The sequence below is a fragment of the Berghia stephanieae genome, chromosome 1 (assembly GCF_034508935.2).
Source record: "Berghia stephanieae isolate SIO BIC M18660-M18661 chromosome 1, UCSD_Bste_1.3, whole genome shotgun sequence".
Lineage (NCBI taxonomy): Eukaryota > Metazoa > Mollusca > Gastropoda > Nudibranchia > Aeolidiidae > Berghia > Berghia stephanieae.
The window spans coordinates 17,957,016-17,971,682 of record NC_088360.1 but is presented as its reverse complement, the minus strand read 5'-3'; the positions used below and the strand labels follow the sequence as shown (position 1 = coordinate 17,971,682).

General features: G+C 37.6%; 1 protein-coding gene across 2 annotated transcripts in view; it reads left to right on the top strand.

Annotated features, from left to right (window-relative positions):
• The window catches only part of LOC144963472 (uncharacterized), a 28,365-nt gene extending 16,302 nt beyond the window's left edge, over window positions 1-12,063 (top strand). The window contains exons 11-17 of one of the 2 annotated variants that reach the window (XM_078897562.1): window positions 1,381-1,523; window positions 2,681-2,932; window positions 3,787-4,026; window positions 5,770-5,831; window positions 7,321-7,542; window positions 10,918-10,987; window positions 11,789-12,063. In XM_078897562.1, coding sequence (XP_078753688.1) covers window positions 1,381-1,523; window positions 2,681-2,932; window positions 3,787-4,026; window positions 5,770-5,831; window positions 7,321-7,537 — 914 coding nt within the window. In that variant the 3' untranslated portion in view covers window positions 7,538-7,542; window positions 10,918-10,987; window positions 11,789-12,063. The remainder of the gene's footprint in view (window positions 1-1,380; window positions 1,524-2,680; window positions 2,933-3,786; window positions 4,027-5,769; window positions 5,832-7,320; window positions 7,543-10,917; window positions 10,988-11,788) is intronic. The other variant, XM_078897555.1, reaches the window with a different exon arrangement.
• The last annotated feature ends 2,604 nt before the right edge of the window (window positions 12,064-14,667 follow it).

Sequence of the window (14,667 nt, the reverse complement as noted above, 5' to 3'; positions counted from 1 at the left end):
AGATCGCCGCGATATGACGCATATATTAAAGGGGAAAAAATGAACCCAAAGTGTTTTTTCCCCCTTGTAAATATTTCCTAGTTGTCTGTAAATTTCCATGGAATAAACAGTTTTTAACGCCGATGTACGTGCATCTATTTATATGGCAATTTAAATTCATTTAAGATGTAAGATTTTGTAGGTATCTTATAATTTTTATGCCTTTGTTTTTTTTTTTGTTTTTTTTTTTGTTTTTCTTTTTTTCAAAGGCCTTTTTCGTTCTGATGCAACATTCTAAAAAAGAATGATCTTTCGCGTCTTTTGAGGCTATTTTATCTTATTTAATTTATTTTTGTAAAGGGAAACGCTTTCTTTCAGGTTCGCAAACTAAAAAAAAAAGTGACATCCACTTAAATGCAGATACCTGGAAATTGATAAATAATATAATAATATAATATAATATACTTATATAGCGCCCATAAATCCACTGACAAGTGCTCTATGGCGCTTTACAATCACTCAGACTTTATAAACTAGCATTCACACTAGCACGCTCACACACACACACCCGTACATCCACATACGGAAACTTCTCCGCGTCCACATACACAAACTCTTTACATGCACATTACTACCCTAAATTAAAACATAAAGCATATTAATTGTCGAGGAACGCTCTTCTAAATAATTCGGTTTTCAATTTCTTTTTAAAGGTTTCTAAATTTTCAATATTCTTAGTATTATAAGTAAGGGAATTCCACACCCTGGACGCAGTTACTAGGCAGGATTTGTTGTGAAACAAAGACTTTGAGGGTACCTCTGTCAGAAGAAGCATACTATTAGATCTTAGCGATCAAAGAACAAAGAACATTTTGGGCACAGATTTCTCTCATTCTAAATTCAAGCAATAGCAACAACCTCTGCGTCCTCCCTTCTCTCTCTCTCTCTTCCCCTCCACCCCAACCAACAGTGCTTTTACTCTTGAAAAATTGAACTCTTTAAACAAAAAAAGAGCTTTTATATAGCGCAATATCCACAGTTGCTCAAAGCGCTTTACAGCGGGTCCCTGGCCAACAGCAACAGTTAACATTTAGGACGGGACAAGACCCTTGTTAGGCGATGTTACAATTTTTCGTACAGATACAACGCTGTTAACGGCCAGGTACTCATTTTACACCCGAGTACGATGAGAGAATGTGAGTAAAGAGCCTTCTCCAAGGACTCAACTATGCGCCGAGCCAGGCTCGAACCCAGGACCTTCCGATCCGAAAGCGAGTGTCATACCACTAGACCACATAGCCGAACTCTTTGTAACCATCACGTGAATAGCTACAGCAAATTCGTGATCTCCTTTTACCCATGATTTATTCATAATATTTAATGTATTCTATGTCCTTCCAGTGGAGATCTCAGATCGGACACGGCTGTACAAAGAGCTTTCTCAAATCAAACTGAGCAGGAAAATGTTTGTATCTGATGTCAACAACTTACGTGAGCAATTCAAGAAGATGGATAAAGACATGAGGAATATCATTTTGAACGGAGTATGTCGTGTATCTTGTTTGTTACTTCAATATGACAATAATTACTAAAATTTTGTAGTCCGTGCGTCAGAGTCATAAGGATCATGGAGCCGGAGTTTATCCCGTTTTCCATAGCGTAAAACGGATAATAGCATGAGCAATTGCTTGCTACTTTTTGGATATGACACTTGTCTACCTTAAAGTACTTTCCGCTAGATTTGATAGATCAGCGACCTAATCAGTGTTGGATGGACATAGTTGTCAGAAAAAAAATAATCTCGACCTCAGTCCTTTTGGGTGTGAAGCGAGCGGTCTACCATCTACGGTGACTATTAATGACACATAATGTGATAAGACCATTATTGGTGAGCAGTTGCTCAATTTCCTGTATGAAATGTCTCCACTTGCATATTGTTCTTCTATTTTCCAGACACATAACTGCAAATTATATCATGATATTGAATAGAAGATAATAGAACATAAAATAGGAGCAAACTGCAAACCAGCGAACGCCACAATGATATTACTGTACGATTCGTAAAATCCAGAAAGACAAATGCAGAATTATACTTGTCTAATAGAAATTTCCTATCACATCTTTTATCTTATCGTAATAATTAATAGTGTTTTGTTTTGGAAAAATGGATAAATGAATTGGCTTATTAGATGTTTGCGACACTGCTGCAATGATATTATTATGTCGTGTAAATATTTAAATCTCAAATAAGCATACTTCTGCTAGCAATGATTTGTCGTTTTGATAATAAAACCTTAAATACTTCTACAATGATATGTCGTTTTGATAATAAAACCTTAAATAGCTACTTCTACAATGATATGTCGTTTTGATAATAAAACCTTAAATAGCTACTTCTACAATGATATGTCCTTTTGATTATATCATTTTTCATACAACTGAATTGAAATGCCGTTTTAATAATAAAATCTTTTTTGATATCGATCTAATGCAATTGTGTTTGCTGCATCTTGACTTTCCATAAATTATAAACGAATGCTTAGAGTTACGCACCTTTAGTATTATTTGGCGGGGGGAGGGGGGGTGGTATCTTGAGAGACTTTTAAACATTTCGTAATCTAGGATGTCATCGCAAATGTATACGTAGCTTCCTGAACATTTTCAGTTCTCAAACTTCACTTATTCTGTTCGATTATTTCAGCCTCAAGGGGATCTCATCTCCAAGATATTACACAGACAAGTAGAAGTTCTAAAGAAGATGAAGTTTTTACAAGACCAACAGACCAACATGAGGACTGACATGGGCAAGTTTAGTCAGGAGATCAGGAAGTATGCGAGCGCGTCTTTGGATCAGACGGAGAATTTCAAAGACCGGTGGAATCGTTCGAAAAAGCTGAATAAACTCAACGCTAAAGTAGAAAATCTGACCAAGAAACTGGATAACGTTTCGATGGTAAGTTTAAGAAATGTTTTAAAAAAGAAAATCACAGGTATGAATATTTGATGATCTTGAAATTAATAGATTAACCCTCTCCTTACCAACTATAGGAAAATCGTCACATTCGTTACGATACAACCAACATTATTCTTATTCAGATTTCTCTTGTACATCATAAAGTTTAAAGAACATGAACAGTGTGTTGTAAAGCATGTTTTGCTAAAGAAATTACGTATGGCAATAATTTTACTGCTATTATGTCTGAGTGATAAAAAATCAATTTTTGTGTTAGTTGGGTTTGACGTTTTGGGGAAAATCCTGAAAATGGCTGATAAGGAGGGGGTTAAAGGGTAGGTTGATAGGGGACAGCGTGGCTTAGCGACATGATCTTTGCTTCGTACCCGAGTTCCAATACCCGCTGCGCTGTGTGGCCCCGAGCAAGTCACCTCGCCCTCGCTCAGTTTGCGGCGCTGCACTGCAGCTGACGCCTGGATTGTTCCAGTCTTCCCTTGGAATAAACCCTAAAGACAAATATTCCTTATAGGATGAGTCAAGATAATTTTTCTATTTAATTTAATTGGGTGGGTAAAATTCAACAATAATTTGATTATAATATTATTATAAGCAAAATAATTAAATTGATAAGGAGCTTTATATACTAGTTTTACTGACTCTGGTATTTATAAAATTGACGGTGCTATTGCGATACTTTCCTTAACGCAACCATCTCAATCTCCAGCTTTACACAATGTTCTATTACTTTCCCCATCATTCAAATCCTTAGAAGTAATTGGCACTGACATTGATCTAAGTTTAAAGACTATGGCGATAAAACGTTTCTTATTTTAGATTTTATTTTATCATTTCAGACTGAGAAAAAACTCTCAAACATCGGAAATTTAGAGAGACAATTGACTGAGAGTTTGTTTAGAGTCAACATGACCCAAATGGAAATGGAAGATGCGATCAGAAGATATAATCTTGGACTGTACCACGCCCCACAGACAGGGCCGTATCGTAGGCGCTGGCAGCGAAGACAAGATCGTTTGGAATTGAACAGGCTGAGAGGTCAGACAGACGCTCTCAAAGACTTGATTCATCAGTCTGTCGTAAGTTGACTGTTTCTGATTTCTTGCATGCAAATGATAAGGATGTAAATATTTATAACAGCATCTTGATAAATCGTTGCTTGATTTTAATTAAATGCGAGCGTTCGCCTCAAAACGGTATTATGCCCTGGTAGTTTAGATAATGAAAACTGAATCCAGGGGTCCGAGTCTTGCTTCAGGCACTTCTTTCTCTATAAACTTGGGCAAGTTTATTAACCCCCAATTTGCTCACTTTGCTCACAACATGGGTAATTCCTGTTGACACCAGACATCCTGTTTGATGGGTTATCTATATTTTTCAACGGAATGCCTATCGAAGGGATCTAATCGTGCCGCTACGATGGGTGAACATTAAAATAAAAGTTTAATATATTATGAGATTTGCAATGGTTAAAGGAAGGTGAAAATTTATTGTTTGGACACCTGGTAAGACATACCAGCCTATGCAAGACCGTTATGCAAGGTACGGTGGATAACAGTAAGGCAAAGGAAAATGTGTCAGGATAACATCAAGGAATGAACAGGATTGGCATTGTACGGGGTAATAAAAAAGGCCAATGATCGAAATGTGTGGGACCAGATTTTGGAAGGTGCATCAAACAAGTCCTCTCCAACGACCATCCGGTCAAGGGAATGAGTCAGTGAGTGATATGAAATTTGAGTGAAGTATTTATGTTCTTTTGAGGAAAATCCAGAAACACGAATTCAGAAATATATACATCCCTCTTGCTAAACTGAAAATTAAAGATTGTTTGAAAAGTTCCTTGTGTATCTTCTTTTGGAACTTTTATGTTAATCCATATAATTTTCTCAAACTACGCGAAACACAAATTAAATTTGTACGTTTCCTTTCATTTTAATCTCAAAGTCCTATATGGCATAGTGTTTTCTCTGACATAATACCAAGTTAGAGCGACTGGTCACAAACGATATGTCGTTTTTTATTTAAAAAAAAAATCAATTATAAATGAACAAATAATAAAGTTTGCTAAGTAAGATTGCTCCCAAACACAGCACAGGAATAACAGAGATGACTATCCATGACTGCTGTCCGATATACTTGACATTTTCTATATACCATGTGGCGTTGGAAGCCGATTGCTTATCTAGACAACGCTTTTAACGGAATCCAGGAAGATTAAGTGTGTGCGTATATATTCAATTCACGATTCAGAGGTATACGATTATATTTGTTCGGCTGTGAGGTAATGTGGTATGATATTCGCTAACGGAACGGAGGGTCCAGGGTTCGAGCTCCGTTCTGAGCGGTGCATCGTTGAATCCCTTGAGAAAGTCTTTTCACTCACTCTTTCTCACCTTACTTAGGCATACAATAATACCTGGCCATCACTCGAGTTATGAATATCGTGGAAAAATGTATAGCATAGCTTAACAGGCGTCATAATGTCTCGTCCACCATGTTAAGTGTTTCCGTTAGCTTGGAAACCTCTTGTAAAGTTTTTTTGAGCATTTTAGTGAATATTGCGCCATATCAATACCCATGTTTATAATCCTGTAGGTTGCAAAATCTGACCCTGACAACTTATCACCTAGTTTCGAGGAGTTTATGAAGACGACTGGCCTCACTTGGCGATAGAAGAAAATGGCGGACGCTCGTAGAGGCCCTATGTTCCACGAGGAGCGAAGAGGACAAGTCAAACATCAAAGTTGAAGTAAAGTTTTAAAAATATTTCTATCTATGTATTTACCTTCACATACATCTGTTTTATTTTCTTACCACAGGACAAGCAATCCCTCACACCAGCTGACAGAAGAAGACTTAATAATCTGATTCAGAAGCACAGGTAACGTGAACTAAATTATTAGTGACCCACGGTATAAGGTCCTGGTAAAATAGTTGCTGACTATTGAATCTATACTCCGAAGTGACAAGTTAGGGATCAGGCACTCGTGTAAGAGAAAGATGTGGACAAGGGTGAATGGAACAGTGCTAGAAAAAGCAGAGAAAGAAAAATGTAAGAATTTTTTTAAAAATCATCCCAAAAAAATCGTCATGACCCAACTGGGGATCGGACCTCCGACATCCTGCTTACAGGTCATACGTGCTACCATCACACCACAGAAGATACATGATAATTGGATTCAATAGTCTGATGTCACGTCGCCCAGCAACGGCAGCCATAGTTGTTCAAAACAAAGAAAATCGGTACTCTTTATTCTTCATGCTACTAGAACTTTTCATATGTCTTGTGATCAGAATGTGTAAAAGTCAAAACATGATCAGATTTATAATGTTTTTTTCCCCCTCTGGATAAGCTTTTATGTCGGAGAAATATTTCATAAGGGCGTCCGCCATTGTTCCGATAGTTTAGAGCCAGTTACTAAGTTACCATGCGTCATTGCGAGGGAAGTGACGTTACGACTGTTGAAACGTATTGGGACGATTTGATACATATAAGCGTTTCCGTTGTGAGGTCTGAGGTTCAACCCCTGGTCGAGTCAGGCTGCTTTTTTGGGGGATCTTTGTCATGGTTTTATTTGCTTTTTGCTTTGTCTAGCACGGTTTCATAACACTTTTTCAGATCTTTATAATCCGAAATATGAGACGTCGATCAAATTTATTCTCTTATTTGAGGAGAACAAATCTCGTCTCTTAAATTCAAATGACTGAAATTTCGTATTTCTGATCATTTGCCACACTTTTTTATATTTGACATTTGCTGTAGTCGGACAGAACACCAGATTGAATGGTGGAACACTCATATTATTCTGGATGCCAACAAGAAAACATAAACAATTGCTTTTCTTTATTAAGAACTTGTAATGAGGAAGAAAAAAAACTATTGGGGCCATTCATTTGTAATTAGCATGATTACCAATACTGGTCGTGATGGGTAGATGCCGTGGTCCTATAATAAATAAAGGGTACACTCCAAAGATCAAATTAACATGCTTTCTCTTTTTGGGTAAATTTAAGTTCTATACTATCACACACACATACAAACACACACACACACACACACACAAATATATATATATATATATATATATATATATATATATATATATAAACACACATACACACACTCACACAAACGCATTGATACTGAGACGCATATGTATGTAAAAACACGCTGGTACACACACAGACACACACACACACATACACACATACATACGAGTGTCACGGGATGCTGACCAGCAGCAGTGAGTGAATGCATTTTACGACATCATGAGTAAAAGATTCCTCCAAATAAATAATAATATTATCAGGCAGAAGCCGAAAGCATAATATATAATATCATCCCATCATTGTATTTTTAACGTTTTCAGAGACAAACTAGCAGAGCAAGCCTTCAACCAGAATCAAAATGAACTCTCAAGAGAGATGGAAGCCAATTTAGCGGAAGATGTCTTGAACCAAAATCAAAAGGAACTTTCAAGAGAAATGAACTCCAAAGAAATGGCCCAAAACACCGAACTTCAAGATCATCTAAGAAGCCTCCATAACGTATTGTCCTCGTTAGCTAACGAGGAGGTGAAGGAGTAAATATGGTATGTAAGATGTGGATCACCCCATCTTTCCCCCTCCCCCACAATACACATATTATTACCTTCTCTATAATCGTGATAGCGTTCTCATATTGAAATTGAGCTTTTTTTTTACGCAATATCCACTAAATGTGCTCAAAGCGCTTTACAAGGGGTTCCTGGTCAACAGCAACAGTTACCATTTAGGACGGGACATGACGTTTGTTACTGTAAGGCGATGCTACAATTTTTTTTCGGACAGAGACAACACTGTTAAAGGCCAGGTACTCATTTTACACCTCAGTATGTGAGAAAAGAGGTTTCTTCCAGGACCTTCCGATCCGCAAGCGAGTGTCATACCACTAGACCACATAGCCGCATATATTATTATTTATCTTCATGGAATAAATAAATAATTCTACTACTAACACACAGTGATTAGTGAGATTTTCACATTAATGACTTAATGTCACAGTTAGTAAAGCGTCTGACCGAAGCCATCGTTATGTTATAGCCTGACACTGAAATCCAAAAGGACTGGCAGTTTGACGTCATTATTTGGTTTTTGCATCGCCTAGTGAGTTGTCGTTAGTAGAGTTCATGGAAACAAGTTATTTCATTGGTTGAACTATTGAATACAACTTACGATTTGTTTTCTTTTGTGGCAAAAGACTGGCATTTTGACGTCATTTTTTGGTCAGTGTCAGGCCATAACTTTACGAAGGCCACGGTCTGACCCGTAGACAAATTTAGAATACAGAATACAAAATAAAGACTTTTATTTATTTATAAACACGTTTTGCTTTTACGAAAAAAAAAATGTCATTTTTCAAAATATCATGGTGAAAATAAACGTGAGTAGACGTGAGCAGAGACATCAATGGTTGACCTAATAAGGAATCGTATCAGGGTAAACATTCTTTCTAGTTGATGATTCGAACTTTTATGGGCAAAGTGTGATTTGTCTGACAGACTCAAAGATTCGCTAGACTTTCTCGTACACAGCCATGATGATATTGGAATAGACAGGTCACTTTTATATATGTGAATTTAAAGTTTAAGCAATTTATAAACACCTAACGGGGGGCGAAGTGGCCGAGTGGTTAAGGCATTGCACTGTGACCCGGAAGGACCCGGGTTTGAGTCCCGCTTCAGGCACTTTCGTTTTTTTTTCCTTGAGCAAGATTATTAACCCCCAATTTTCTCACTTGGACAACATGGGTGATTCCTGTTGACATCAGACATCTTGTTTGATGAGTTATCTATATTCCTTCGTGGAATGCCTGGGCGACGATATCTTATGATATCGTTGCGAAAAAGCATAATTTTTTTAAACGATGAGGTTAGATGGGGAATTGCATCTTGACAAAATCTCTTCAATGTGACTATGAAATCACTTTTGTTAAACTTTTATAAGATTTATCCGTACGACGAACTTTTCAAAATAAAGTAGGTTAGTTGATGGCCTAAAAGGCGAAATCTACCGTCATACAGTTTGCAAGCGATAGTACTCTATGGAAAAGAACCATTAATTCAAGAATGGGCAATGGAGTTAAATTATTTGATTTTCATTCACATTGATTGGACGCCATAGATTAAAAAAAAACCTGGGGTTCAAACCTGTGAGCCTTCGTCGCAATAGGCGAATAATTACCGTCTCGCCCCTATGAAGTTTCAATTTTCAACGTAAGGTCCGGTGATAAGTTTTCATCTGCATAAATCCAACGAAGATGCTTTTGATTTAAATTCTTCATTATTTATTTATATTTGCATGAAACGCTACTCGATATTGTTGTCATCCTTTCTTTATATAAGGAGCGACATTGACGTCACCCAGCTCTTTGTCCTTGTTTTTAGACAGCCATTTTGGTGATAACTTCTCACTGAATTATGTCAATCAGAATATAGACATTCAAGGTCTTGATACGTTATATATCTGACTGACGGGTGTTGTGAGTATTTTACCTAAACGCACAGCATCAATTCAACAATACAGTGATATCACTATATAAATAAATAAATTGAGCTTTTTATAGCGCAATATCCACTAAATGTGCTCAAAGCGCTTTACAAGGGGTACCTGGTCAACAGCAACATTTAACATGTAGAACGGGACATGACGCCTGTTAGGTGATATTACAATTTTTCGGACAAAGACAACGCTGTTAACGGCCAGGTACTCATTTTACACCTGAGTACGGTGAGAGAATGTGAGTAAAGAGTCTTTTCCAAGGACTCAACTATGCGCCGAACGCGAGGCTCAAACCCAGGACCTTCCGACCCGAAAGCCAGTGTCATACCACAAGACCACATAGCCGCACATATATCGCTCTCCTCCAGACCCCGAACATACCGCCGGCGTCTATCATAACCAATCAAAGTTTTTAAGCTCCTACGGTCTTCAACCATTAGTAAAACTATAATCATTATCATAACAGAAATCATCATAATAATAGATGACAACTACGAGGTTACTCTATCATCTATCCACCTATTGAACGCTGTTTATGTTTGACAATCATTATGTTAACACAGGTCTATAGATAGTATGCAGTTGACGTCACTCTCGTCTTTGTTATTGTTTTTGCCATTCGCGTTTGTGAGTTGTTCTCACTAAACTGTATTAACCTGACTATAAACGTTCATGGTTACACAGAGTTTGTGTGTTGGTCCGTTATACTTCCGGATGGCAATGTTGTGAACTCCTTGGCCAAGCGCATTCTATCTATAGACATAGTGGAAAAATGGGATGAAAGAGAGAGAGAGAGAGGGGGGGGGGGTGAGAGAACATAATACGTCTTTTGGACTCGAACCTGAAACATTTATGTGACAGTCGATAATGATGATGATGATATACTGGTTCAAAAGTATCATAAGTAAATTGGAAAACATGCCAACGGAATTATCATTTATTTCAAAATATACCCATAAAGCTAGAACTTTTCTAAAGCGCAATTTGCACATGATATGCTCAAAGCACTTTACAAGGGGTTCCAAGCCGACAGCAACACTTGACGTTTAGGACAAGACGACATAACGCATGTGACATACAATTACAGTTTTCTTCTCGAACAAGGCTCTTTACTCACATTCTCTCACCGTACTCAGGTGTAAAACGAGTACCTGGCCATTAACAGCGTTGTCTTTGTCCGAAAAATTGTAATATCGCCTAACAGGCGACATGTCCCGTCCTACATGTTAAATGTTGCTGTTGACCATGGACCCCTTGTAAAGCGCTTTGAGCACATTTAGTGGATATTGCGCTACATAAAGGTCAATTTAATTCATCTATCGATCCATCCGAAGGCGAGTGTCATGCTACACCGACGAATAATGGGAATCCGATTGTCCAATCATTCAATGCCGCTCTCAGGTTACCTTTTACGTTTTTCATTTCAGAACGAAATTCATGCAGTGACTTCAAGCTGACAATGGATGAAATGGAAATACGACTCCATTCGTATCGTTGGTGTGTGTATTCGAATTCATCCTCGCCCCCCCCCCCCCCCCCCCCCACGTAAATATGAATGATTGTTCGAACCTTCATGATGTATACTACTGCAGGGCAACCTGTTCATTGATGACACTCATAACATAACATGTCACGCCCAGAAGTGATATCAGATTCTCTCTCTCTCTCTCTCTCTCTCTCTCTCTCTCTCTCTCTTTCTCTCTCTCTCTCTCTTTCTTTTTCTCTTCCCTCTATCATCTCTCTCTCTTTCTCTCCCCCCCTTTCTCTCTCTCTCTCCTTTCATCTCCCCCCTCTCTCTCTCTCTCATTTCATCTTCACTCTCTCTCTCTCTCTATCTCTCTCTCTCTCTTTCTCTCTCATTATTTTAGAAGGCGTGCTGATGATAATGATGATGATGATGAAGATGATGATAATGATGATAATGATGACAGTTGCATTCTTCTGATAATGATTATGATAAAGATGATGAGCAAATAGAAGAAGAAGAAGAAGAAGAAGAAGAAGAAGAAGAAGAAGAAGAAGAAGAAGAAGAAGAAGAAGAAGAAGAAGAAGAAGGAAAGAAAGAAAGAAAGGAAGAAAGAAAGAAAGAAAGAAAGAAAGGAAAAAAATGAATGACTGATAGACAAACATTCCCAACCAACAATTTTTAAAAAGCAAGAGAAAAATAAAGTTAATTTAACTGCCCGGGATTATTCTCTACAATATTTCACATACACTCTCAATTCAAAATTTGAAGTATTATTATGGATTAAATGTAACTTCCATTGAATGTAATGTTTCATTTACATCTCTTACCAGATCCTATTACTCTTACTGCAATGAAAGATGAAATATCACGAAGATTACAAGTTGACAATATTATACATAGTTTTATACATATTTATATACGTTTTATATAGTAATTATATATTCATTTTTTTGACATTCTATTCATAATCATAACTCTACTGGTTAAAAGTACATAATCTTATTGTTTATATTTATAATAAACTTTCTATATAATATGCAATATTAATACCATGGTTCAAAATGAAAAAATCATTTATACCACAATAAACTACGAAATACACCGAGTTTTGTGTCCTGGTGACTTTTTGAAACAAACTTCCTGGTTGTCTTAGTCTAATAAAGGTCAAAAGCTAAATAAATGGCGAATAGTTATAACGATTTGTTTGCATTCTCAGGTTCCGGAAGGAGTCTCAATGGAATTGTAACTCAATATAGGGAATGAGATTAGCGGAAGAGTAGCGTCCCTTGATTGGACGTCACCGGCGGAAAAGTTATTTGAGGGAGAATGTCATGTTGGTTGTGCGCATGCGTCTCTCGTCCTCGCTTCCGGTAAAAGCGGCATGAGACACTTCGCCGAAAGCGAGGACGAGAGAGACGCATGCGCAAAACCATTTTGACGTTCTCTCTGTAAGGTGACGTCCAATCAAGGGACGCTACTCTTCCGCTTATCTCATTCCCTATTGGAGATAGAGATCTGAGGAAGTGTGTAAGAAAGGCACCTGACACAGCAAGAAAGAAAAATAGAAGGAAAAAAAAAAACATCCCAAAGAATCAGTCTACCTCGACTGGGGATCGAACCTCAGACCTTCTGATTATCGGTCGGGACGTGGTAGCACACTTTATCTTACACTCGTGTCTTCTCGTTAATTTCTTAGTTTAATATTGGAGATGCTGTCTGATCTTATAGTAGATCGACTTGATACATAGTTAAACACACAAAATTAAAAACTGCTCAGACATTCGTGTTTGTTCTGATGTATTTGACATAAATAAAAATGCGTCTTGGTTATAAAAAAATTACATTGTTTTTCTAAAATGTCGGCTGTTTCCATGGCGACATAGATGTTCATCCCTCCTTAACATATGCATCATATCTGTATACATGACTACAATAAAATGTGCGGCTATGTGGTTTAGTGGTATGACACTCGCTTTCGGATCGGAAGGTCCTGGGTTCGAGCCTCGCTCGGCGCATAGTTGAGTCCTTGGAGAAGGCTCTTTACTCACATTCTCTCACCGTACTCAGGTGTAAAATGAGTACCTGGCCGTTAACCGCATTGTCTCTGTCCCAAAAATTTGTAATATTGCCTGACAGGCGTCATGTCTCGTCCTACATGTTATGTGTTGCTGTTGGCCAGGGACCCCTTGTAAAGCGCTTTGAGCACGTTTAGTGGATATTGCTCTATATAAAAGCTCAAGTAATAAAAAGAAGAAACTAAAGAAACAAGCAACAAAACAACAACAAAAACTCTCCAGTGTCTCTCATTCCACACCTTTAACGCGAGACATACGAGATTAATTGTACATATTGAGGTTTCTCCGTTTGTATTTTGAAATGCTTTGAGCCATCGACTACCGTTTTGTGTCATCTATGCTTTGAGCTATCTTGGAGAAATCGTGTTATTTTACAGACCGACCTTAGGAAGAAACGATAATACTGTCAATTTTGGGTTCGAACCTACAAACTTTTGAATATTTTCACGAGTAATTCTGTGGGTTCTGGAACCGACCATCGTTGGAATCTGGAGATGCTGTCTAGACCGAAGGGCTAGAGCTCAGGTGGAGATGCTGTCTGACTTTATGTAGTGGATCACATTGGTCCATTGTAAAAAAACAAACAGAAAATGTAAAAAAAAACTGCTTATAGATTGAGATATTCTCGTTATTCTGTTTGACAACCAGATTACATTGCAGATTAATCGTGTTCGTGCAATCTTTTAGGTCACTTTGATCTCAACCGTTTGATATCATTGACCTTTTTGCCTATCGAAACGGTCATGATTTGCCCTTTTGACCAGATTGACCTTTGCCTTTTAATCTACTCGGATGTTTGTCTAATAGTCTACATATCATATTAATATTCCTCTATCCATTCATATACTGTTACTCATTCTTTCATAATAACTCAATGCATCATTCGTTTAATTAACATTTTAGTAGAAATCCTGTGCAATGAAGTGATTTATATGCAACTTATAAACCGTAAAACCTCGTTTAGTCATATCACGATTCGATTTTGATTTTTCCAAAGTTGGCGTTATAAAATTTATAGAGTGAAAATAAATATCTATAACACGCCATGGATAATTAAACATTTTATGCTATATTCTATACAATATGTTATGTACTTGTGCGGCTATGTGGTCTAGTGGTATGACACTCGCTTTCGGATCGGAAAGTCCTGGGTTCGAGCCTCGCGCTCGGCGCATAGTTGAGTCCTTGGAAAAGACTCTTTACTCACATTCTCTCACCGTACTCAGGTGTAAAATGAGTACATGGCCGTTAACAGCGTTGTCTTTGTCCGAAAAATTGTAATATCGCCTAATATGCGTTATGGCCCGTCCTACATGTTAAATGTTGATGTTGACCAGGGACCCCTTATAAAGCGCTTTGAGCACATTTAGTGGATGTTGCGCTATATAAAAACTCATTTAATTTTTTAAAATGTACTTTTCCTCCCTCAAGATATCGGCCTTATCCATGGCAACATATAATAATTTCATTCGTCCTTAATTTTTGCATAATATCTGGAACTGTATACAAGACTATAAAAGATTGGTTAAATAATTTGTTAAAAAGACAACAAAACAAACAAACAAAACAAACGAACAATGTGGTCTAGTGGTATAACACTTGCCTTCGGACCGGAATGTCCGGGGTTCAAGTTC